The sequence below is a fragment of the Saccostrea echinata genome, unplaced genomic scaffold, assembly GCF_033153115.1.
Source record: "Saccostrea echinata isolate AGI-Se365-2 ecotype Australia unplaced genomic scaffold, CSIRO_AGI_Sech_v1 ptg000012l, whole genome shotgun sequence".
Classification (NCBI taxonomy): domain Eukaryota; kingdom Metazoa; phylum Mollusca; class Bivalvia; order Ostreida; family Ostreidae; genus Saccostrea; species Saccostrea echinata.
Window position 1 is genome coordinate 15573096 of NW_026889761.1, and position 27313 is coordinate 15600408.

Here is a 27313-nt window from a genome sequence, read left to right on the forward strand (position 1 = left end):
TAAATGTCAATTAAATGATATTGTTATTTTTCAAGATTTCACAAAAAGGGGGTGGGGTGGGGTGGAGACGTACATTTACTTCCTGTGGGATTTTGAACAAAGTATTCCTAATATAAGCCTGTAGGTTGCCAGTAGAAACTACAATATATTTTCTGTCGGTAGTGGTGTAAATTCAATTCCCCGCGCTTGCTTGGGATTTCATCTAGTATATTTAATAACTCTGCCAATTCCGGGGGGCGTAACCCCCCCCCCCCTCCCCAGATCCGCGCATGAAGTTAGACATTCTGATAGATAATGGGATATGAGTCTAATTAATGTGTATTTTATTGACCATTGCATGTATATATGCCATATGTTTTGAGGAAAAAATATCATGAATAAATCACATTGTTACCATAACTTGTAAGTAGATATGATCTACATGTATTAGATAAAGAATATTGCTTCTTAAGTCTGAATTATTCCTGTTCTTAGTGAAAACTTGACATCAAATTTTTCGTTTTCCGTTCCGTTCCGCTTTCCGTTCCGTTTTCCGTTCCGCGTTTTAGCAACACCCGAAATTTCACTCTTAGCGGCCATTTTTTGGTTGATGACATCCTAGTATTCCGTTTGGTTCTTGAATAAAATACAACCACAAAAAGACTGAAGATGAGTCAACAGCCACCAACTGCTGACCTAGAAAAACGAAAACTTATTCAACAACAATTAGTGCTGTTACTACATGCAAACAAGTGTCGGAGGCATGAGCAGACCAATGGAGAAGTGTGCTTCCTACCCCACTGTAGGACAATGAAGAATGTGCTAAATCATATGACAACCTGTAATGCAGGAAAGTCTTGTAAAGGTAAATTTAAAAATGCTTGTGAATTTACAAAATTCACTAATTCACTGTTGTTAGTTTAGCAGGCTTTATTTAAAGATAGAATACTCTGATCAGTTTTAGAAATCTTGTAAACAATACAAAAATTTACAAGAAATACACAGGGACCCTTGAAAACACCAGAATGTAGACAGGTCATGACCGCCGTGTATTCATCATTTTAATGAAAAATGTGGAGATAACGAACAGTATTCGAGCTCTAAAGTCCAGAGCACTGATGTTTTTCATACTAATACGTTTTATTTCCATTAGTGAACTCTTCAAAATTAGAGGCGCGTTTGGTCGTCTGACTGGGACAGCATGGCGTGGCGGATAATACAAAACATGCCAATCTCAATCCAATTTTAAATGTTAAATGTATTTGTCATTCCAGTTAAAGAATAGAAGAACTAAAAGACATATGTGAGAGAGCGAGAACCCTAAATTTATCATCCATTAATAAAAAATACGACATTTCCGAGGCATGTGTATTGTATTTAGAAGTACCATACGATAAATAGATGCATACGATCAACAATAGATTTTGACTTGATATCGTTGTTCGTTGTCATTCCTACTCTTGATGTATATGAAGTCCACAACAATAAAATATTTCATTTGCATTTTCTTAGGAAATGTTCATCGGCATTCAACATATTGTTTACATGTTTATGTTACGTTTATCCCAGAAATCCCGCGAGATTTGTACATTTTCCGACTTTTTCACAAAAGAGCGCACTAAGAAGTATTATAATAACTCTTCCATAGTGGAAATAGAACGTATTGTTAGGCCATTATTTACACACTGAATTGTCGAAGGATTGTTCCGTTATTTTTAAATTATGACAAGGACCACATGGCGGGTGTGACCGGTCAGCTGGGGATGCTCACTCCTCCATGGCACCAGATCCGACCTTTGATGTTTTGGAGGTCCGTGTTTGCTCTGCTCCCATTTTGTATTGTTAAATGGACTTTTGAGCTTGAAAACTGTTCGTTATCTCCATATATTTCAAAAGCATTGTTATCATTATGTAATCATTTACATGCATCTTTACAGACCCTTAATAAGTGTCTTTGAAATATTTTGTGTGTGTATATATATATATATATATATATATATATATATATATATATATATATATATATATATATATATATATATATATATTAGGGATGGCAATCGATTACAGAATTGCTAATCGGTTAACCGCAAGACGTTCCGACCGATTAGCCGGGTAATCGTATCAAAATGCACGTTTTTTTTTTTTTTTTTTTTTTTTTTTTTTTTTTTTTTTTTTTAACAACTAATTGTTTTTCAAGTAGCCCTGTCCATATGTACACAAATAGACCCAAATAAGACGATAGAAGTTAAAACATTCCATTAGTCTTGATTCTGGATTAGAAGACTACGGGTACATATTTTTTTATTTAAATTCCAGTAGACAAGAAAAAAATTGAGAAAACCATGAAAAAAGCCTAAGAAATTTTTGATAATTTTCCAGAGCAGATGTCACAAATGTTCTTTCTGCATCTTCACTATGATAATCAAAACTACATGTGAACTCTATAGCCCTTAATTTACAATATTTTTTTTAATAATTGGATTGGATGGAAAACTGAAAAACGACAAATTAACACGCCAATTCACAGTACTCAACGATTCAATTATTATCATTAAAGAAGTAAAACAAACTAGGGGTAACGACATGGCGTTTTCACAGTAATTAACACTACATAAACTGACCAATTACGCTACGGTCTCAGTCTGGAGATTCATAATTACATGTATCCAAATTAGATCCGTTAAATCCTAAATGATCATCCTTTGTGCTGAGATTTTTTTTCTAAATAAATTTTTAAAAAATGTGTTCAATTCAACAATTTTTTTTCCCGATTAACCGATTACAGATTTTCTAATCGATTGCCATCGTTCCGACCGAGTAATCTGTTAACCGGTTACAAATTGCCATCCCTAATATATATATAACTTTACAATTCCATTACAACTGTAAATAATTCGTTCCACAATCATTATTATTATAATTATTGTGTATATTACAGGGAAAGATTTTCCCAAGTTGATAGAACTTGTAACCAATTCCGTTATTAATTATACAATAAATATGTTCAAAACATGCCTTCAAAGCAGTGTTACCGGTCACGGTAGCTTAATGGTAGGGCGTACGCTTCGTGATCGGTAGACCAGTCTTCGATTCTCGTTTGCCGCGCCACGTAAAAGCTAAGACGTAAATAAAGGTACTAGTGACTGTTCCCTCGCCAAGCGCCCGGCTTAGAAGTGAAAGTCAAGGGCCTTTGGGATGAGACTTTATTAACCAAGGTCCCGTGTAAGCTTGGGGACGATAAAGAACCCTCGCTGCTCAATGGCCCTGAGTGTCAAGTATGCATGTACGTCTAAATTTGAAGCCGCTATATGATGATGTCCCTATATGAGTGAAAAATTCGCGAATGGGACGTAAAACAAAACACAATCAATCAGTCAAACCAGTGTTTTATAAGTGTTTTTATAAGATTTTTAAGTTAAGATCTGTATCAGAAATCATGTTAGATGTTGATTGTTAAATGTTAACGTTTAATATATACTGAAAGGAAAAAGAAACGCTTGGTAACTTAATATGCGAAAAAATTTTGACTGTATTATCGAAAATTATGAAAATTGGTCAGAGGGATAACTTGGTTTCTGTGCATTAAAATCAGTGTTCAGAACTAGTCAACCGTGAAATGTATGACATCACATAAGGAAAGTTGTAAAAAGCCTAAATCACGTGCATATCAAAGACGACATTTTTTCAACACATCTCGTAGCTGCAAAAAAAAAAGTTATTCACATTTTTTTCGATATTTATAGTCGATTTGCATTTCTTGAAATCAAGGTACGGTAGACGGAAGTACCATGGGGTCTGGCTTTTCCATTGCCTAAGTAAAGATAAAGGCAACGACAGGTTTCTGTGCAGTTTGTTGTGAATTTTTCCACAATAGAACCTCTTAGCCGTTCTAAGAGAGGGTGTAGAAAGGTTTCCAACCAACCGCGACGATGACGTTGACGCGTAACAGCGCCACGTCAAGATCGGGCTATTCATCCTGCCACCTGTATAATCACCATCACATTACCCTAAAACTGCTATACAGCAGGCTATCATAATCGTTACATTCACCCCAAAACTTAAGAAAATCGATAGCGCGATTTTGGTTTGTGAGCTCGTCAACTTTACGTTAGTGTTCCTCTAACTCGTGCATGCATGCGTCGTTTGCCTGTTTTTGGGGGCATGTTAACCCCCCTTCCAATGCTGCCAGGGTTTGTCAAGATTTTCTAGCAAACAATCACATTTATCCACTTGACTGGTCTCCGTCAAGTCCATCTTTTTCGCATCAAACGTCTGTGGGACTACGTGGACGATAGGGTTTAAAATGTCCAAGCTGGTCTCAATCAACTAAAGGCTGCCTTCTCGGAACTGTTGAATAATATCCCTATTAGAAGGATAAACACACTGATGAACTCCATGCATTGGAGAATCAAGGCTGTGACAAATGCGCGAGGGAGACAAGTGAGATAATGAGAATTTTCATTTTTCACTTTTAGGAGTATCGTCATGAATTATTGGAGAAAATCAAACGAGATTTTGGTTACATTTTTATTAAAGATGATTTTAAATGTTAGATAGGAAAACTGGAAAATACGTCTGAAATATATAACCTTATTTTACCTAAAAAGTTTACCCTGCGTTTCTTTTTCCTTTCAGTATAGAACGATTTACTCAATTGTAAGGAAAATTTGTATCAGTTAAGATACTGTAAAATCACATATATTCGTGGGGTCAAATTTCGTGGTTTGAAGAAAAACTATGGGTTTGTGGGGTTTTTATTTCGTGGATGTAGAATTGTTGAGTAGTTCTGTATATGACATTTTACATTTCGTGGTGAATTCATGGGTCTCTTCATACATCGAAAACAACGAAAAACAACGAAAATTAAACCCCAATGAAAATTCGTGGTTTCACAGTATCTTAAATAGAGATATAGTACATCGAGAAATAACATCTTCATTAAATTATATCTTACTGAATCATGCTCTTCCCCAGTTGCATATTGTGTGTCGTCCAGACAGATTATTACACATTGGAAGTACTGTACTAGGAATGATTGTCCAGTGTGTTCTCCTATAAAGTATGTCCTGGAAATAAACAGAACAGAACAGAATCAAGCTACCAGTTATCCTAGTGGTAAGAAACCTATGAACTTTTCAAGTATTGACGAGATTATCAATTTTTAATATTACTGCGAGATGATGATGTACTTGCGGTGCCTTTTCAAAGATATAATTATTGTGGAGAGCAAAAATGGAATTATGATAATAATGAAATATATACTGATTGTTATAAGCATCAGCAGTCAAGAATTTTTAAAATGCTTTAATTTCATTGTATCAATTGCACCTCAGAGCTTTATAAATCATTTAGGTAGAGTGGGATCTGCGACTGATACAAGCAATCTAACTTCACAACTTAACGAGGAGTGATAGTCAGATGAAGAGAGCATATACATGCACAGCAAATGTTTAGGAATGGACAAGTCTACTCTTTTTTGTTTTTTTTTTCTTTAAAAAATATACGAAGGATGTTAGAAAAGTTCGCGGACACGTTCATTTACGGAAAATGTAATGTGTATTTTGATTGATTGATTGATTGATTATTGTTGTTTTACGCCGAGTCGGCAATATTTCAGCCATGTTTCGGCGGAATGTGTATTTTGAAGAATGACGTATGTCTGATTAATTTCTTATCTTTTGTTTATTAGTATGTAAAAAGATTAGGTTTATTTACTAAAAGTTTGAAAATTTACAATGATTTATATTGTGCGGTCATAGGATTCACGGAGCAATCGCTTAACGTTAGGTGACGTGACAACCTATTTCCAAAATTGTTAAGCCTTTTCACAGTTCTAAATATCTTTCATTTCTGTAGATTTTTCATGTTTTTTTTTTTACTTAAAAATTAAATAACTGTATAAAGACATGTTACTTTTATTCTAAAATGTCTTATTGTGGCGTATCGGATATTAGTGAGATCTTAAAATCAATGTCTACATAGTATATAGAAATAATGCAAAATCCATAGGCGCAACGTCCATGCGATAAGCGGTGTATTGGAGTATCACAAGAGTTGATCATCAAAAATGTCAATCCTTCCATTCTTATTAAGCTACTACAATTTGAACAATTTGGTCCTAAATACGTGTAGGCAATTCCCAGAAGCATCTACAACATTTTAGGCTCTTTCGGGTATTTTCTAGTCTACACACATATTTTTTTAATAGCGCGGTGCTCCAAGACGTTCAATGACGTTGCCGTTCTTGACTTTGTTCTGACCCCTCCAATTTAATTCAAAATTTCGCCATATGACGTTTCATGATTATTGTAGCGGAAGGTAAATTATCATAAATATTTGTGCGCTACAACAGTGCAATTTTTAATTCCACAAAAAAGAAATCCCCATGTAATGTAAATGTGCGAAAAAGTGACATGCCCCGTGAAGCATGTTTTATCTATATAAAATAGCTGTAAATTTTTTATAGATCATCGAAAAAAACCAAATATTTGCATATTTATTGGAAATTGTCAATAGTTTTTGTGTGCCGAGATTTACTGGTTTAATGCAAATTTCACACACACTTTTGTATCGTGTGAATGTCTGGGGAATTAGCTTGTAGTACGCCACTCGGCTTTCTACTGGTTGCTATATCTGATGGAAAAGAGAAACAAATTCCTATAAATTAAGAACTTCTTTATTCTTTAAGCATCGAATGGAAAGTGAAAAACATTTTAAACACAAGTTAACAAATTTCGATACACCTTGTAGTAAACTCGATGAGAGAAGGTATGATTGTTTCATGCTTATAAACTAAAGATGAACAAGTTTGGCTTTCCAGAAAGCCTGAAATGTCATCTCTTTGGCTTCATTAATGTCACAGAATAAACAGTGGTGGAATGTTATATTATTTTCTCAGCTTTTACAGGCAGCAGTATCGCTTTTGAAAAAAAGGGGGGGGGGGGGTGGAGGACAGAAAAAAAAATCGACGATTTATCTGAACAATCTTTGACAAGGGGAAAAAGGGGCTATCCAAACTCAACAATTTCATTTCTTTGAAGGAGGGATTACAACCTTTCCGACAAACATATTTTATATTATAATACATTCTCGTGGGATGATTTGACGTACCATACTGCAACAAAAGGTGGAAGAGGGGTCAAGGGTGCGCCTTTTCAATGTTTGGGGAAAAAAGTGGAAGGGGACGGCCCTCCTGGTGCTATGTGCCTGTATTATTTTACATTTGTATAATGTCTGTAAAAAAAATTCTAACCACTGAGAAATATTCGTAAGAATTATTTAAAGTCATATATTGCGTATTTTTTTATATAAGTTCAGACTACCTAAATTAAAAAGATCTTTCTATTTGTTTTATTACTTTATATAAAAATAGGACTTTCCTGTAAATTTCACAATTTAAATCAATCACGTTTCAAAGATATTAGAAATTTAAAACAATAACCGATTTATTTACCGATTCAGATTTTAATTAACAGACACAGTTTAATTTTTTTAATCAGTCGAACTATGGAAACATGAGGTTATTTAATTTCAACGTAAATAACATATATCATGTTAAACTACACCCAATCTCGTATTTTTATTTTTTAGCTCAGATACGCCATATATAGCTTTAACAATTATTCCTAAAGAAGATGGATAAAAAATTTTCTTTTGACTTTAGTTCTTAGCCGCCTACTACGACAGCAAAGAAGTTTTAAAGCGCAACTTAAATTAATCTGAACCTGAATTAATTTCCCAAGACTTTCCTTATTTTCCTTAATCGTATCCTCTGATGTGACTTGGCCATCGAGCCACTGGGAATATCAAGGGAAAAACTGAGACACTCCTGCATCATGCCCTTCTGCTGCTCATGTAGATTCATGTTCTAACGCTATATTATGTGTAATATAAGTGCATGTACATGTATACGCTCCTTGGAAAAAAAAAATCATGCATAGAAAGGTAATAAAATTGAAACGTTACCATTTAAAATTAAGTATTTACACACTGAAAAGAACCCCAATCTACCAACATCGATTTTGTAGGCTGTTCCAAGAGACACACATTTTATAATTTTGGCTTTATTTCAAGAGTGATTTTTTTTTAACCTTTTCTCATTGACAAAAAACGCAAATTAGAATGGCATAAAGAAATATGATAACAGTTGCTTTGTTTATTAATTCTTAAAATCTGAGCCAGGTAAAGAAGACTATCTTTTCCTAAAACTTTTCTACAGGGGTAAATTAAATTTAAGTAAAAAAGAATACAGTGCACATATCCGAGAAAATACTCATGATGATTCTTTATGATCTTTATTCCAATGCCTGCAGTACTGAGTTACTTAAATTAGAGACATTTATGTTTCTGCCTAAATTGTGCTTCCTCGAAATTCATTTATTTATTAAGGTCTTCCGTCTTCAACGGAAGACCTTATTGTTTTTGTTCTGTTTCTTTTTCCCTATTATTATTATTTTTAAGGTCTTCCGTCTTCAAGACCTTCTTGTTATTCTTAGGTTTCTTTTTCACTTTTATTAAGGTCTTCCGACTTCCTTCGGAAGATCTTATTATTTTCCGTCTGTTTTCTATTATTAAGGTCTTCCGTCTCCAACGGAAGACCTTATTGTTTTCGTTCGGTTTCTTTTTCCCTATTCTTCTTCTTCTTCTTATTATTTTTTTTCTTCCAACCGATTTTGTGCACGCGATTTCTCAGAAACGGCTGGGCCGATTTACATCAAACTTTCAGCTGTGAAAGATAATCAACTGATCTTGATAGGTTTTTTTGTTTTTTGATGACGTCACTTCCGGTCGTGAGATATGGACGATTTTCTGATTTTCAGAGGGTCGGCTTGTCCTGGGGTGTTCTCCTAAACGAAAAGAGATAAAGGGATAAGATTTTCAGTGAAAATAGAGGAAAGACTGTAGATGTGCCATTTTGCATCTATATGTTTCCAGCTCAAAAGGCGCTGAAGCTCGCCTGGGCTCCAAAAATAGGCTCACAAACATCTCGCAAAATTTGACACGTTTTCTTTTATATCTTTTTACCTGTAAATATTTTGTTAAAACATATATTACAAAAGATGCACAAAATGACAAGACGTTTCATTTGATATCAAGAAAAAAAGGACTGATCCCTCAAATTAGGGGCTCAGAGGGGCCAAAAGTCTTTCATATATAACTTTTGAACGATCAAAATTTTGTTATAAATTACTGAAGCAAAAATGTTCATCTTAACAATTTGCAACTATACGTTTCAAAATTTTTATCATATATTACGTAATAAGGGGCCAGAAGGGGCCAGAATGCTAAATCTTTGACGCTTTCTATCTCGAAAAGAGAGAATATTTTGATAAGCAATACTGAACAAAAGATGGTCAGAATATTGATATGCAACCTTTCAATTTTTGCAAAACTGCCCCATTAAGGACTTGAGGGGCTGGCCCCTAAATATTTCAATTCAGCATATCTGGAAAACGAAAATAAATTTCTGAATAGTTGTTGAACAAAAAATCTTCAAAATGACAAGACCTTTCATTTGATATCAAGAAAAAAGGGCTGGTCCCTCAAATTAGGGGCTCAGAGGGGCCAAAACTCTTTCAAGTATAACTCTTGAACGATCAATAATTTGTTATTAATTACTGAAGCAAAAATGTTTATCTTAACGATTTGCAACTATATCTTTTAAAATTTTGATCATATGTTACGTAAAAAGGCACCAAAAGGGTCCAGAATGCTAAATCTTCGATGCCTTATATCTCATAAAGGGGGAATAATTTGATAAGCAATAGTGAACAAAAAATGTTCAGAATAATGTTCTAAACAATATGCAACCTTTCAATTTTTGCAAAACAGCCCCATTAAGGACTTGAAGGACTGGCCCCTAAATATTTCAATTCAGCATATCTCGAAAACGAAAATAAATTTCTAAATAGTTGTTGAACAAAAAGTCTTCAAAATCACAAAACCTTTCATTTTATATCAATAAAAAGGGGCTGGTCCCTCAAATTAGGGGCTCAGAGGGGCCAAAACTCTTTCAAGTATAACTCTTGAACGATCAATATTTTGTAATACATTACTAAAGCAAAGATGCTTATCTTAACGATTTGCAACTATATGTTTCAAAATTTTGATAATATGTTACATAATAAGGGGCCAAAAGGGGCCAGAATGCTAAATCTTCGATGCTTTATATCTCATAAAGGGGGAATATTTTGATAAGCAATAGTGAACAAAAGATGTGAAGAATAATGTTCTAAACAAAATGCAACCTTCCAAATTTTGCAAAACAGCCCCATTAAGGACTTGAAGGGCTAGCCCCTAAATATTTCCATTCAGCATATCTCCACAATGAAAAGAAATCTCTGAAGAGTTGTTGAACAAAAAGTCTTCAAAATCACAAGACCATTCATTTTATATCAATAAAAAGGGGCTGGTCCCTCAAATTAGGGGCTCAGAGGGGCCAAAACTCTTTCAAGTATAACTCTTGAACGATCAATATTTTGTAATACATTACTAAAGCAAAGATGCTTATCTTAACGATTTGCAACTATATGTTTCAAAATTTTGATAATATGTTACATAATAAGGGGCCAAAAGGGGCCAGAATGCTAAATCTTCGATGCTTTATATCTCATAAAGGGGGAATATTTTGATAAGCAATAGTGAACAAAAGATGTGAAGAATAATGTTCTAAACAAAATGCAACCTTCCAAATTTTGCAAAACAGCCCCATTAAGGACTTGAAGGGCTAGCCCCTAAATATTTCCATTCAGCATATCTCCACAACGAAAAGAAATCTCTGAATAGTTGTTGAACAAAAAGTCTTCAAAATCACAAGACCATTCATTTGATGTCAAGAAAAAGGGACTGACCCCTCAAATTAGGGGCTCAGAGGGGCCAAAAGTCTTTTATCTTTAACTCTTTAACGATCAATAATTTTTAATACATTACTGAAGCAAAGATGTTTATCTTAATGATTTACAACAAATATGATAAGATTTTGATCATATGTTACGTAATAAGGGGTCACAAGGGGCCAGAATGCTAAATCTTTGACGCTTTGTATCTCGAAAAGGGAGAGTATTTTGATAAGCAATACTGAACAAAAGATGGTCAGAATAATGTTCTAAACAATATGCACTCTTTCAATTTTTGAAAAAAGGGGGCTGACCCCTCAAACTAGGGGCTCAGAAGGGCCAAAAGCATGTCATCTATAGCTCTTTGATAATGTTATAAAAATCAAAAGAATGAAATCTAATTAGGGAAGTCTATATATTATTATCTTTTAACAAAGATCATAGTCAAAATCATATCTCATCTTATCGAAAAATCGGACGGAAGACCTACTCGTTGCTCGCAACGAGATCTCATCTAGTTATTATTATTATTCTTTTTTTCATAGTACAGCCCATATCTCAGCTATGCGTGGTTCAATTTAAAAGATTTTTTCAGGGAAGATGCATCATGAATATATCTCCAGGGGTGTCCCTCACTTTTTTGAAATTCACTTCCGTTCGCGATTTTTGGGGAAAATTGTATTTTTTAAATGGAATTTTGTCCGTTAATTTTCTCGAGAACGGCTAAAGATATGAAATTGAAACTCACTGACGTGATAGAACAACAAATGAAGATATGGTGATCGACCTTTATTTTTCGTCGTTTGTACTTCCGGTCGCGAACGGAAGTGAATTCCAAATTGGTAAATTTGCAACTTTTTTGTTTTTCAATATTTTTCTTTGAAATTTACAGGGTTAATAGAGAGTCTTCTAAGAATTCTATGTATGTTTTCATCATTTTGATTGATGCATTTCTTGCAAAGATATGACCGATCCAAATTTTCTCGTATGTTGGGGGTTCGAATCCTGCTGGAGCGGGAGATTGTTTCTCTTTTTTTTCAGTTGTAAATAATATTTTTCTCCGTGAAGACATGTATGATAGTTTTTGCTTATTTTTTAAAGCTTTGTTAACAGAAATTCTACAGAAATCCTTTATTAATTATGATGTATGTTGAATGACTGTGTTACATAAACGCAAACGAAAAATACTTGCAATAAAGTATTAAATGAAGTGAGATAGCATAGCGTTCTGGAGAAAAGTTCGGTCGGAAGACCACTTGTTGCCCAAGCAACAAGAAACGCATCTAGTTATTATTATTATTGTTTTTTTTTCTTACCGATTTTGTGCACGCGATTTCTCGAAAACGGCTCGATGGATTTCCCTGAAACTTTCAGGACTTATGTATCATCACTTGAACCTTATGCGTTTTTTTCTGTTTTGATGACGTCACTTCCGGTCCGGAGATATTACCGATTTAATGGTTTTCGAAGGGTCGGGTTGTCCCCAGATTTTCCCATATACGGCTTTAGTTAGAAACATGAAACTTTCAGGTATGGTAGACCTATGTCTGTAGATATGCATAACGCATTTCATTTTTATCGGAAATGCCGCACGTCGGCGCTCGCTATGGCCCGAAAAATTTCCTATCTGGAATTTTAAATTTTTTAACACTTTTTCTATACTATCTTTTTACCTGTAAATATTTTGTTAAAACATATAGAACAGAAGTTGTGTAGAATGTTACAATCTTTCAAAGGATACCGACAATAAGGGCCTGGCCCCTAACATTAGGGAGCTAGAGGGGCCAAAAGTGTTTTCCTGATATCTCAAAAAGTATCGAGAATTTGTATAGCTTCATAGAAGAAAAGTTGTTCAAAATGACAAGTACATGTAGCAGCTAAGGTGACCATTAAAAGTCGTCAAAATGACGTCACTTCCGGTCACACCGAGAGTAATGGAAAATGGCTCATTTTTGCACATATGACCGTAGAAGTATCTCGATCTCAATCTCATCTCCTTGAGATTTAGACGGAAGACTTATTTGTTGCTTTGCAACAAGCTCGTCTAGTTATTATTGTTTTTTTTTCTTACCGATTTTGTGCACGCGATTTCTCGAAAACGGCTCGATGGATTTCCTTGAAACTTTCAGGACTTATGTATCATCACTTGAACCTTATGCGTTTTTTTCTGTTTTGATGACGTCACTTCCGGTCCGGAGATATTGCCGATTTAATGGTTTTCGAAGGTTCGGGTTGTCCCCAGATTTTCCCATATACGGCTTTAGTTAGAAACATGAAACTTTTAGGTATGGTAGACCTATGTCTGTAGATATGCATAACGCATTTCATTTTAACAGGAAATGCCGCACGTCGGCGCTCGCTATGGCCCGAAAAATGTCCTATCTTGAATTTTAAATTTTTCTAACACTTTTTCTATACTATCTTTTTACCTGTAAATATTTTGTTAAAACATATAGAACAGAAGTTGTGTAGAATGTTACGATCTTTCAAAGGATACCGACAATAAGGGCCTGGCCCCTAACATTAGGGAGCTAGAGGGGCCAAAAGTGTTTTCCTGATATCTCAAAAAGTATCGAGAATTTGTATAGCTTCATAGAAGAAAAGTTGTTCAAAATGACAAGTAGCAGCTAAGGTGACCATTAAAAGTCGTCAAAATGACGTCACTTCCGGTCACACCGAGAGTAATGGTAAATGGCTCATTTTTGCATATATGACCGTAGAAGTCTCTCGATCTCAATCACATCTCCTTGAGATTTAGACGGAAGACTTATTTGTTGCTTTGCAACAAGCTCGTCTAGTTTATTATTATTATTCTTACCGATTTTGTGCACGCAATTTCTCATAAATGCATCGACAGATTTTCATGAAACTTTCAGCAATGATGGCAAATTACATGAACTTAAGGCATTTTTTTTTATTTTGATGTTGTCACTTCCGGTCGCGAGTTATACTTGATTTTCTCTTTTTAAATTGAAATTTTGTCTGTGCCTCTTCTCAAAAATGGTTGAAGATGGATTCATGAAATTTTCTGGGATAATAGATCATGATCTGTACATTTGTCTGTGGTGTTTCGTTTTTTTCCGGCGTCACTTCTGTTTTCCACCGGAAGTAGCTTAAAAATATGCAATTTTTGATATTTTAAAATTTTTAAATGTTTATAACATTGACATATACAGTCCCTGAAACGTTCTACTTTCCCATTTTTCCGTTCGCTCACCGTTCGTTCACCGTTCGTTCAGCGTGCGTTCACCGTTCGTTCACCGTGCGTTCACCGTTCGCTCTCCGTTCACAGTTTTGCGTTCACCGTTCACCGTGCGCTCGCGTTCACCGTTCACAAAGCGTTCAGCGTTTGCTCTTCGTTCCGTTCACTTTGCGTTCACCTTGCGTTCAGCGTTCACCTATCGTTCAGTTGTCATTGCCATTCGGAACTCCCAAGTGAAAGGACTTATCTTTTTGTAGGTAAGGAGTAACGGATTTTTTAATTTAATACTAACATATCGTGTTTGAAGAATCATTATTTCATGGGGGAAAAATCTAAGATATATATTTTTATTATTCTAACTTAGCTATTAGGTTATTTATTAAATTACTCTGGAAAAAAAATGTTGTTATAAGCACATCCTGTACCTATGTAGAACGATGCTGAAATATTAAATTTAACTAAGGCCAATGTGCAAATACTTCAAGCACTGCAACATTTTGATGTTTTGTTAAAGACGACAAATCGTTAATGGAGATATAATTATCCAAGTCAAATAATTACGCAGCAAAATTACGAAAATATATATTTCTAATGCGTTTTTTTTTATTCAATTACAACAGAAAGTATGATAGAACTAGTTCTGAGAGATATACATAGTACTGCGGATATCCTGCTAATTTATTATCTTTGGAGCGAATTAAATTGATAGTGTGTTTAAAGGAAATATTTATTTGAAATGTAATGCACTACAGAATATTCGCTACTATAATACATGTATGTAAAGTCTATAGTTATAGAGAAAAAAATCTTTCTTCACCGTAACTTTATATGTTTGCTATTCGATATAATTAATACCCCCCCCCCCCCCTTCCCCTAAATCGGTTACTTAGTCAGTACTGTATTTCCAGGAAATTTTAATTAACCTGTTAAAAAAAAGTTAAGGTCTTTTTTAGAACAAAAATTTCAGTCTCAAAACAAACATGCATCTAAAAAAGTCACAAAACAATAGTAGTTCAAAATGTACACGTGTCGGCGGTGGTATTTGAAATTGGCAGAGTATGTTTCAAATTCAAGTGTTAATGCCCAATATATTTTATTCACTAATTATTCAAATGTTGGTGTCAAATCTAGAAATGATAAAAATAAATGTTATAACTTGTTGGAAATACTCGCACTTCGTCTTCGATGTGACGAAACTTTCACACCTGCACAGTGTCGAATGATTTTGATTGACAGGACAAGCACGTGGACTTCGTGTGAACTTGAAGCAGGAAAATAAAAACGAGTAATACTGTCAAACAGATGGATATGATTTGTTGATTAAAAAAAAAGTTACTTTCACTGTCTAATTTATTTAGAAAAAAATCTCAGAGTTATTGTTTGATATAGGTGCAAACATTTAGTGAAGCCTGAAAGGAAAGGGGGGGCTGAAACGGAATCTCTCTCTCTCTCTCTCTCTCTCTCTCATTTGTCTGTTCGATAAAAATTATAACAGCATATTACTTAAATATCAAGTTCTGAAAATTGAATTTATAACAAATAATATGAATATGTATCTTTGTATTATCTTGTCTGAGTATAATCACGGCCATCTACAGATACATGTAGAAGTCTGCTCAATAAATCATCATGAAAAATAGAAATGACACATAATATATTATTGTATTAAACATTTAAAATACGAGCGTATAAATGCAAAACGTCCATTGACCTTTGTAATTAATTTTTTTTATTACTTTACATGAAATCGCCTTGACACGGAGATACATATATGAATGGATGTTACAATCGCTTTAATTCATTCTATAAGTCAGAAGTTTTCTCTGATTTGTTATCAAATAAGAATAAACATTTTTATTTTCCAACTAAAAAAATATCTTTTATACTTCAGCGTTCGGCAACAATTGCAATGTTTTAATGCGTTAAAAATCGTGTGATTAAAAACTTAATGTGCATGAATCGTCTTTCTTAGGACAATTTTGGAGAATTTATTTTATTGACTTATTTATTCATTCATTTATTGGTTTACTTATTTTTTTTTTTTTTTTTTTTTTTTTTTTTGGCACCTGACATTATAATACAATAAAATAATTTCAATGCAAAGAAAAGACCAGAGGCATTCCGAATATATCGTTCATCTTGCGTTCACCGTTCGTTCACCGTTCACTTTGCGTTCGCGTTTGCGCTCCGTTCGCGTTCTGCGTTCGCTCACCATTCACCGTTCACACATCGTTCACCAAGTTGCGTTCAGCGTTCACACATCGTTCACTCACCGTTCGCTCAGCGTTCGTTCAGCGTTCGTTCACCGTTCGTTCAGCGTTCGCTCACCGTTCAAGTGGGAAAGTAGAACGTTTCAGGGACTGTATAGTGTTTCAAGTCATTTCATTTCCACCGGAAGTTGTACTTTTAAACTGGAAGTTGTCCAAAAAATGAATATTTTTCATCCAAACTTTCAGGAAAGATTTGTACACACTCACTGTGGAGTTTTATGTCGTTTTGAGCACTTCTTGTCATACCGGAAGTGAATTTAAAAGAACCGGAAATGGATTGAAGCTAAAAGATATCACTCTTTCATGTGTTTCTAAACATATTCTGAATAATTCAATCGCCTATTTTATTCAATAATACTTGTTCTTCCTTCTTGTTTGTTGTTGTTTTTTTTTTTTTGAGTAAATCTATCACAGTCAAGATCTTAAATCGGACGGAAGACCTACTCGTTGCTTTGCAACGAACTTTCCTCTAGTTATTAAGGTCTTCCGTCTCCAACGGAAGACCTTATTGTTTTCGTTCGGTTTCTTTTTCCCTATTCTTATTATTATTATTATTATTTTTCTTCCAACCGATTTTGTGCACGCGATTTCTCAGAAACGGCTTGGCCGATTTACATCAAACTTTCAGATGTGAAAGATAATCAACTGATCTTGATAGGTTTTTTTGGTTTTTGATGACGTCACTTCCGGTCGTGAGATATGGACGATTTCCTGATTTTCAGAGGGTCGGCTTGTCCTGGGGTGTTCTCCTAAACGAATAGAGATAAAGGGATAAGATTTTCAGTGATGATAGAGGAAAGATTGTAGATGTGCCATTTCGCATCTATATGTTTCCAGCTCAAAAGACGCTGAAGCTCGCCTGGGCTCGAAAAATAGGCTCACAAGCATCTCGCAAAATTTGACACGTTTTCTTTTATATCTTTTTACCTGTAAATATTTTGTTAAAACATATATTACAAAAGATGCACAAAATGACAAGAACGTTTCATTTGATATCAAGAAAAAGGGGCTGATCCCTCAAATTAGGGGCTCAGAGGGGCCAAAACTCTTTCATATATAACTTTTGAACGATCAAAATTTTGTTATAAATTACTGAAGCAAAAGTGTTCATCTTAACGATTTGCAACTATATGTTTTAAAATTTTTATCATATATTACGTAATAAGGGGCCAGAAGGGGCCAGAATGCTAAATCTTTGACGCTTTCTATCTCGAAAAGAGAGAATATTTTGATAAGCAATACTGAACAAAAGATGGTCAGAATATTGGTTTAAACTATATGCGACCTTTCAATTTTTGCAAAACGGCCCCATTAAGGACTTGAAGGGCTGGCCCCTAAATATTTCAATTCAGCATATCTCGAAAACGAAAATAAATTTCTGAATAGTTGTTGAACAAAAAATCTTCAAAATGACAAGACCTTTCATTTGATATCAAGAAAAAAGGGCTGGTCCTTCAAATTAGGGGCTCAGAGGGACCAAAAGTCTTTTACATATAGCTCTTGAACGATCAATATTTTGTAATACATTACTAAGCAAAGATGCTTATCTTAACGATTTGCTACTTTATGTTTTAAAATTTTGATAATATGTTACGTAATAAGGGGCCAAAAGGGGCCAGAATGCTAAATCTTCGATGCTTTATATCTCATAAAGGGGGAATATTTTGATAAGCAATAGTGAACAAAAGATGTTAAGAATAATGTTCTAAACAATATGCAACCTTTCAAATTTTGCAAAACAGCCCCATTAAGGACTTGAAGGGCTGGCCCCTTAATATTTCAATTCAGCATATCTCGAAAACGAAAATAAATTTCTGACTAGTTGTTGAACAAAAAGTCTTCAAAATGACAAGACCTTTCACTTGATATCAAGAAAAAAGGGCTGATCCCTCAAATTAGGGGCTCAGAGGGGCCAAAGGTTTTTTATGTATAACTCATGATCGATCAATATTTTGTTATCAATTACTGAAGCAAAAATGCTCATCTTAACAATTTGCAACTAAATGTTTTAAAATTTTGATCATATGTTACGTAATAAGGGACAAAAAGGGTCCAGAAGGCTAAATATATGGCACTTTATATTTCAAAAAGGGGAAATATTTTGAAAAGCAATATTGAACAAAAATTGTTCAAAAAAATGTTCTAAGCAATATCCAATCTTTCATTTTTTGCAGAACGGCCCCATTTAGGACTTCAAGGGCTGGCCCCTAAATGTTTCAATTCAGCATATCTCGAAAACGAAAATAAATTTCTGAATAATTGTTGAACAAAAAGTCTTCAAAATCATAAGAACTTTCATTTGATATCAAGAAAAAAGGGCTGATCCCTCAAAATAGGGGCTCAGAGGGGCCAAAAGTCTTTTATGTATAACTCTTGATCGATCAATATTTTGTTATCAAGTACTGAAGCAAATATGCTCATCTTAACGATTTGCAACTACATATTATAAAATTAAGATCATATGTTGGGTAATAAGGGGCCAAAAGGGGCAAGAATGCTATATATTTGACTCTTTACATCTAAACAAGGGGAGATATTTTTATAAGCAATTTTGAACAAAAGATGTTCAGTATAATGTTCTGAACAATATTCATTCTTTCAATTTTTGCAAAACGGACCCATTAAGGGCTTTAAGGGTTGGCCCCTAAATATTTCTATTCCACATATCTCGAAAACGAGAAGAAACTTCTGAATAGTTGTTGAACAAAAAATGTTTAAAATCACAAATCTTTTCATTTGATATCAAGAAAAAGGGACTGACCCTTCAAATTAGGGGCTTAGATGGGCCAAACGACAAAATGTAATTCTTCAATGATCAAGAATTTGTTATAAATTACTGAAGCAAAAATGCTTAACGTAACAATATCTTGTAAAATTTTATTCTCTATTGCGTAATTAGGGGCCATAAGTGGCCAGAATGTTAAATCTCTTATGCTTCATATCTCGAAATGGGGAAACAATTTGAAAAGCAATATTGAACGAAAGATGTTCAAGTTTATGTCATATAAATAAAAAGAATGAAATCTAAGGAGGGAAATCTTTATATCATTATTTTTTAACAAAAACTTAATCAAAATTACATCCCATCTCATCGAAAAATCGGACGGAAGACCTACTCGTTGCTCGCAACGAGATCTCATCTAGTTATTATTATTCTTACCGATTTTGTGCGCGCGAGTTCTCATAAACGACTTGGCCGATTTTCATGAAACTTTCAGATCTGATAGGTATTGATCTGAACCTTATTGGAAAGTTTTTTCATTGATGACGTCACTTCCTATCTTGAGATATTGAAGATTTTCTGATTTTCACAGGGTCGGCTTGTCCTGGAAACTCCTCCTAAACGACTTTAGATATTGAGTTAAGATTTTCAGTGAAGATAGAGGAAAGATTATAGATGTGCCATTTGGCATCTGTATTTTTCCAGCTCAAAATGCCTTGAAGCTCGCCTGGGCTCGAAAAATTGGCTCACAAGCATCTCACAAAATTTGACACGTTTTCCTTTATATCTTTTTACCTGCAAATATTTTCCTAAAACATATAAAACAAAAAACATGCAAAATAATAAGACCTTTCATTTAATATCAAGAAAAAGGGGCTGACCCCTCAAATTAGGGGCTCGGAGGGGCCAAAAGACTTTCATATATAACTCTCTAACGATCAATATTTTGTAATACATTACTGAAGCAAAGATGTTTATCTTAACGATTTGCAACAATATAATATGAGATCATGTTCATATGTTACGTAATAAGGGGTCCTTAGGGGCCAGAATGCTAAATCTTTGACGCTTTATATCTCGAAAATGGGGAATATTTTGATATGCAATACTGAACAAAAGATGGTCAGAATAATGTTTTAAACAATATGTACCCTTTCAATTTTTGTCAAACGGCCCCATTAAGGACTTGGAGGGGTGGCCCCTTAATATTCAAATTCGGCATCTCTCCACAACGAAAAGAAATCTCTGAATAGTTGTTGAACAAAAAGTCTTCAAAATCACAAAACCTTTCATTTGATACTAAGAAAAAGGGGCTGACTCCTCAAATTAGGGGCTCAGAGAGGCCAAAAGACAAAATGTAACTCTTCAATGATCAAGAATTTGTTATAAATTTCTGAAGTAAAAATGCTTAACATAACAATATGCAACAATATGTTGTAAAATTTTGATTCGACATCGCGTAATTAGGGGCCATAAGTGGCTTGAATGTTAAATCTTTTACGCTTTCTATCTTGAAAAGGGGAAACATTTTGAAAAGCAATATTGAACGAAAGTTGTTCAAGTTTATGTTATATAAATCAAAAGAATGAAATCTTAGGAGGGAAATCTTTATATCATTATCTTTTAACAAAAACTTAATCAAAATCACATCTCATCTCATCGAAAAATCAGACGGAAGACCTACTCGTTGCTCGCAACGAGATCTCATCTAGTTTATTATTATTATTATTTTTTTAATAAGTTCTATTTTACTTTTCATATATACGGCATTAATTATCGATTGACTAAAGTGCACATAAAAGTAAAGTTTTTGCTATTGTATATATACATTTAATGTGAGTTGTTATTGAAATGTTTTCACTGTTTTCTTTCGTCAGTAAATCTTGGATCCACGCCTTGGCTTATACATTCAATATGCCATGTTTTGTGTATTTTGATCCCCGCGCGCTGACCGTCGTTTTACGCAGAAGCCTAGATACAATGTTTATGTATATATTATATAAGCCGTTAATGAAGACCCACCACCACCCAAGTGATCCTTCCTCTATTACTCTTAATGAACCCTGGTGTAGTTTTACTTTAACTTTAAATTGGACAATTTGTTTAATAATAAGACAGACTTTGGCCAATTTTGTTTACATCTCTATATTTAGAAATCGTGTCATCGTCAGTTCCTTTGCCAGACCACCAGCTTATCAATGGCAGCTTACACTAGGACTTTACTTCCGGTGATTCAAACTTAATGTGTCATCTCCCGAGGGAGATGACAATAACTCCGAAGAAATCAAATTATGCATAACGCTTATAAAATGTATAAAATTCAGAAATCAAACTGTTACCTATTGTCATTCAATAATAAAGAAGAAAACATCTTGAAAATGTTTCTTACACTTAGCCGACGAATTTCTATCGCTTAACAAATTTACCTTCCTACATTGAAGAGTTCACTACAGATTTAACAATATCAGCGCGGGAAGTTCAAATTTATAAAAAGAGATTTCAAAGAATCAAATTAAGAACTTTGCATAAAAATTTCAATTAATTAATCACAATTTTAACAAACAATACAAAACACATTAAGTAAAAATAAATCAGTATCAAACAAGTACGCAAACAAGTTAAAGGTAAGAAAGTCATACAATTCTAAAATTATGAATAAAGTGACAAACTCAAAGTTCACCAAAAAGTTAAAAATAATAGAATGTTTGCCCATTCAGAATATAAAACATAAAATCTATTGAATTCATCAAAAGAGCATTAAAACAATATTTGAATGAAAATTTACTGAAAATACCAAAATAAATTTATTCAAGCTTACCTGATGGAAAAGAGAAACAAATTCCTATAAATTAAATGTACTTCTTTATTCTTTAAGCATCGAATGGAAAGTGAATTTCATGAATTCGCTTTCCACCCGGCTTAATTCGGAATTGCTCTCAATGACCAATCAGGAAGCTTGATTTCGATGTCCTTAAGCTAATTTCGCAGAATTTCTTAGATGAGTTGACACTAATTACTTATGTTAACAAAACAGCGAAAAGTGTGAAAGTCAATTACCTAGTTTCCGAGAAAAGAGTTATTAACAAAGAAAGGATTAAGCTGACCGATGGTGAAAGTAAATAATTTTATCTATAAAAAGTTCTGATGTGTCAACTCAATCTTCGAAAGAATTTATTTCAAAAGAGGCCGAAATTAGAAAAAGAATTTTCTTATTTACCCAAAGGTTAAAACAGCTGTTATATGTCCAGTGACATGACAATTGAGTACAAAACATGCCAAAATCAAAAGAATTGCCGATGTAAATAATTATAATTAGAAAATGAAACTGAATTTGCTAAATGACACATATATTTCTATGTAAATTTATATTCAAATCTAAGAGAATGATCACTCAAAACATATTAAATTGATTATTTGAAATTGAATCAATTTGAACACTTAAAATAAAATGTAATTAAATTTGTATATTTAAAATGAAGTGAAATATGATTTAAAACAAAAGTAAAAATTTCATTAAATTTCATAAGTGAAATTTCATGCGATATAACCTGTTACATTAAAAGTTTAGACTTTATCAAGTTAAACTTATCTATAACAGTCTCCCCCCTTAGACTGTTATAGATGAGTTTAACTTGATAAAGTCTAAACTTTTAATGTAACACAAATAGAGCGCTCACAATAGAACTTGTCCGCGAACTTTTCTAACAACACTCGTATAATTGCTTTTAAAAGAAATTGAAAGACACCGAATTCTAGTAAGGAAGAAGATGGTATTATAAATTATTTCTCTCTCTCTCTGTCTCTCTCTTGAAATATTGTATGTTTAAAAATCGAAATTGTAAATTCTTTTTTGGTATACTTTGTAAAAAAATGTATGATCAACTAACTACTTTTAAATAGAGAAAAGTAAAGTCAGGAAATGTGATAATACAGTAATTTTCATCAGCACAAAATAAAAGCAGACTTCGATAAAAACAATGGGAAATTTTATTACAAATAGATGCATTATTTACTTTGTTGTAAAACGTATAGGTTAAGTGGAAAAAGAATCTACAGACAAATGTTCTTTTTGTAAAGCAACACTTTATTATACTAAAGAAAGATCGGGTATATTGTTGTTACTCTGGTCCGTCCGTCCGTCCGTCCGTCTGTCACACCTTCTTCTTCCTCAAACTCCTGTTTTATTTCAAGCAGTGGTGGTGTCCTGTAGATGTGCAACAAAGTTTTGGAATTTTATATATTATATTAGGGGCAAAACCGAGGCCAAAAATGACTTTTTTCTACAAAAACCTGGTTACCAGAACTCCTCTTGCATTTTATGCAATAACCTTTTCAACTTTTGAAAGATAATTGATGATTTTGTGATTCCCAGAACTCCCCTTTATTTCAAGGATATCTGAAATCATCAAAGTTTATTTGATTGTTCATGGTCCCATTTATTTTGAGATAACGAGGTTGGATTGTATCTATTGTTAGCAACCATGACAACGCTGTTCAACTAAATCAAAGAAGATAAAACAAACTTATATCTGTATAATCTACTTGTGCAGTCTCTTTGAAGTTGGATCAAAACTGACACATCTTGTTGCCCCACCCTAACCTGGGGGGGGGGGGGTGTTATGTTTTGAAAAATTAATCTACACTATATAATGAAACTTTCATGTAAGTTTAAACTTTTCTGACTCATTGATTCTTGGGAGAGATGTTATATTATCACACCTCTAGTGTGTTTCTTGTTATTTTAATTAAGATGATGATTTTATCCTGCCTAGTCCAATTTTGTGCAGGCCCATATATGACAATTATACCTGAGGGGTATATTTACTTGTCTGCATCAAGTCAGGTGAGGGTCCATGTGAGTATAGTTTTCAGACATAATTTAATTCATTTTTGCATACCTAAAATATATGAAATACGAAGACAGTCATGTATTTTCTGATGGATTTACGTCTAGAACCCACTTGTACTTTCTTTGTGACTTGGATGGGGAGATAAATGTTCAAGAAATTTTTTTACAGAAGTTTGCTAAAAAAAACTTAACCACGAACCTAGAAACTTGATGTTTATCTAGGTAGGGCCAAGGGGAGAAAAAGTAAAGTCTGGACACTGACTGTACACAAGGTCTTTTCTGACTTTGGCCTTTCATTTATAAAAATTAGAAAATGGGCTCTGGACAAGTATTTTTATTCAATGATAATTTCTGACCCTAACCCTCTAGGAAATTCGTTCAAGGTGACTGGTCTCTGCACACCCTTTACCCAAGGGTACTCTCTGGATAAAGTATGAGCCCAACAGATCCAAGAGGAGATAAAATATGCTCTAAACAGGGATTTTACACTAGGAGTTTTTTCTCCCGACCTTTACTTGAAAAAAAAAATGGTTTCAGGTCCCTGAGCACCCTCAACCCATGGGTACTCTATAGGTAAAGTTTGAGCCAGGTGAGGTCAAGGGAAGGCAAGGCATTCTATGAACAAATTTTTCGTATGACCTTTCATCTAGAAAATTGGTTTAAGGTCACTGCATACCCTCTTTCAAAGGACACTCTATTCATGAAGTTAAGCAACTGAGCAAAGAGGAGAGAGAATATGCACCGAACAAGGATTTACACCGGGTTTTTTGACTTTGACCTTTGCTTGGAGAATTGGTTCAAGGTCCCTGCACACCCTCTATCCATGGGTGAAGTTTGGACCAGGTAGTGTCAAGTGGAGAAAAAAAATATACACCAGACAATTTTTTAATCAAGATTTTTATATAAAAAAAAGGTGGGGATGACCTCAAAGCATTACCTACGTACACTTTAATTGTTCCTGACAAATTGGAAGGATACATAATTTTAAGAACCATTCTAGAATTTTAACTCCATGTTTCTTTTTTGCTTTTAGAGTGATTTGTCCTTTGATGTGAAAACTGCAATTCTTCAGTGCATGACAATATTTGTTTATCATTTTAAAGTGACAGTACGGCGCATCTCATCAAAAAACTGACTTGATAAAATTTTCCGACAAGATTTGGAATTTTTTTACTACTCATGGATGTATAAACTTTCAGAAAATTACAACTTTCACAATTAAATAATTTTGATTATTTCATTGAAATTAATAGTTATTTATGGGACATAAATATATACATCGCAAAGTGTTCGGGGTTCCACATTCCATGCTATGCACGCATGCGTAGTTTTCATAAACAAAACAGCATGGTAAGAGAGGGAAGCCCGGTAGGCCTGCTACATTGACAAAGTCGACCAAAAGAAAAAGAAACTGAAAATAGAGCTTGAAAAAGCAACTCTCCTGACTAAAATTTAGTTTGGGGATTAATAAAATCGTTGGATAAGGAAGAAACGGGAACCTGGCGACACTCACGCAGGGCTCGCGAAGGTTTGTTGATACTTGTTATCATTTCTCATTTTTCCATCGCTTTCAAAGAAAAACAAAATAGTGTAAACGCAACATAAAAATACACCTATGGCTTATAAACATTGTTGCCACTTGAAGTGGTAATTTTTTAACTGTGCAGAAAAATATTTTGTTTGACATTTGCCGCGATAACGTATGATTTGGTGGTTTTTCCTTTCTCGGACCCCAGTACACAAAACGTCAACATTTGTACTTTTAATTCTGTTAAATTCGCCTGAAAGCAGATTAAAATCTTTACGATTTTCATTTTAGATTATTTTATCAGAAAGTTATGATAATTTGCTTTTGAAAATTGCTTTTACCTCATATTCATTATCATTGTAAACTCTACAGTATAGGCACGTGCTGTTTAAGGAGGCTGGGGGGTCAACAAATTAACCACAAATTAACCACCAGATTTAACTTAATTTTTTAGATATGATATCTTAAGCTGTCAACTATCATTTGGTAAAGAAAAATTTCAAAAATTTTAGTTTTAAAATTTGATCATTTTCTATATCTTCATATGGAGCTCTTCTTCTAAAGGAGATCAATGTAGTCTAAAAATGGCCACAACCCCCCAGCCTCTTTATAGGAATGAGAGTACCAAATCCCCGGATGAACACGTGGTTTTGTTTGTTACACAAAGTAGAGCAGAGTACTGAATGGGTAGGCATTACCTGATTGGCTGAATTCAGGTATGTAATTATCTTCATTTTAAAGTAAAAATATTAATGTTTGAAATAAATGATGGAATGAGGAAATATTATAGAAAGTATAGAAATAGCAGGGGAAGTTGTAGGAGTGGGGGTTGATATTTGATGTAGAGTGTCATTTACTGCCGATCGCTGTAAGTTGTAAACAAGGGCAATTTTGACCTACAAACGCCATGGGACCCTATATTTTTTAAAGTATATTTTGTAAGTGCTTAGAACAAAGTTTCAAATGATACCAGGGATTTGTCTGAAATTACCATAGGTAAGTACTGAGAGGGCCTAAGATTTGTATTGAGTTCTATGGGAAATTAATTGGTACTCTTTTCCCTATAGAGAACCCCTTTTTGAAATGTCATGTGACTTTAAAGACCAAAATAGTTGTTTTATTCAATCCAGTCAGAGTTTGACAAAGTTAAGGAAGATGACAGACATATTTCAGATTCTCAAAGAAAAATTAGCTTTCAAAAGTGAAAAAGTGGGGGTTGCTTGCTTTGGAGAGGGGGGATAGCTAGCAGTGGGTATGGGGTGATAAGGGTGCATTGGCTAGAGGAGGGCAGTGCAGTTGAGAAGGTGCATCGGGTAGCCCTTATGGTAGAGATGAGGCTGACTAAGTCACAGTTTCCAGGTGCAGGCCTGGAGGTCAGTCATCTCTGCCATAACAAGTTATGCATCAACCCGATGCACCTTACTCTGGAGCCGCATGCAACCAACCAGGAGCGGATCCACTGCAATATCCAGGGGTTTTGCTGTGAGGGTCACCACCCAAAATGCATTTTTTAAAGTAACCCATAAAAATTTTTCATAAATATTAAAATGTTAATTTCTTGGTTTTGAATAGTTGTGTTCAGGGAGCTTTTTTTTATTGCCTCGGGCTCGAGATTCAGCTAACATCATGTTTTTCTTATATTTAACTTCGTCCTGATGTTTTTCATAAAGTTTATACAATTTTCTACGTTTAATTACCCTTTTTGTTTTGTACGATTGTGATTTCTGATATGATTTATTTAATTAATGATCATTTTGTATTTTATCTAGGGTTTGGTCAACTTGGCCACCAGTGGGGATGGGGGCACCAGCACAGAGGTTTCGGAGAGAGCTGCCCGGACCATGATTTGATGAGTGAGCTGCACTGTGCGCCCGACCAGAAAAGTTTCTTGTGAAAGTGACATTACGGGGAAGGGATCGTCGCAG

The 27313-nt window shown here is 34.2% G+C and overlaps 1 protein-coding gene across 2 annotated transcripts; it reads left to right on the top strand.

The window, feature by feature from the left end:
• Nucleotides 1-607: 607 nt before the first annotated feature.
• LOC133186013 (histone lysine acetyltransferase CREBBP-like) lies at nt 608-25261 on the top strand. Of its 2 annotated transcripts, none has more exons than XM_061321296.1 (3): nt 608-844; nt 4957-5097; nt 24894-25261. In XM_061321296.1, exons 1-3 carry the CDS (start codon nt 649-651, stop codon nt 24896-24898), a joined length of 342 nt encoding a protein of 113 aa, XP_061177280.1. In that variant the 5' UTR covers nt 608-648; the 3' UTR covers nt 24899-25261. The 2 variants fall into 2 exon arrangements, with proteins under 2 accessions (XP_061177280.1, XP_061177279.1); XM_061321295.1 differs by lacking the exon at nt 24894-25261 and adding an exon at nt 5335-5889.
• Nucleotides 25262-27313: the final 2052 nt, after the last annotated feature.

Coding starts and splice junctions, on each gene's coding strand:
- LOC133186013 (XM_061321295.1), top strand. CDS start 649: ATGAGTCAACAGCCACCAACTGCTGACCTAGAAAAACGAAAACTTATT. Junction 845..4,956: donor TGCAGGAAAGTCTTGTAAAG/GTAAATTTAAAA, acceptor GCTCTTCCCCAG/TTGCATATTGTGTGTCGTCC. Junction 5,098..5,334: donor AGCTACCAGTTATCCTAGTG/GTAAGAAACCTA, acceptor TAAATCATTTAG/GTAGAGTGGGATCTGCGACT.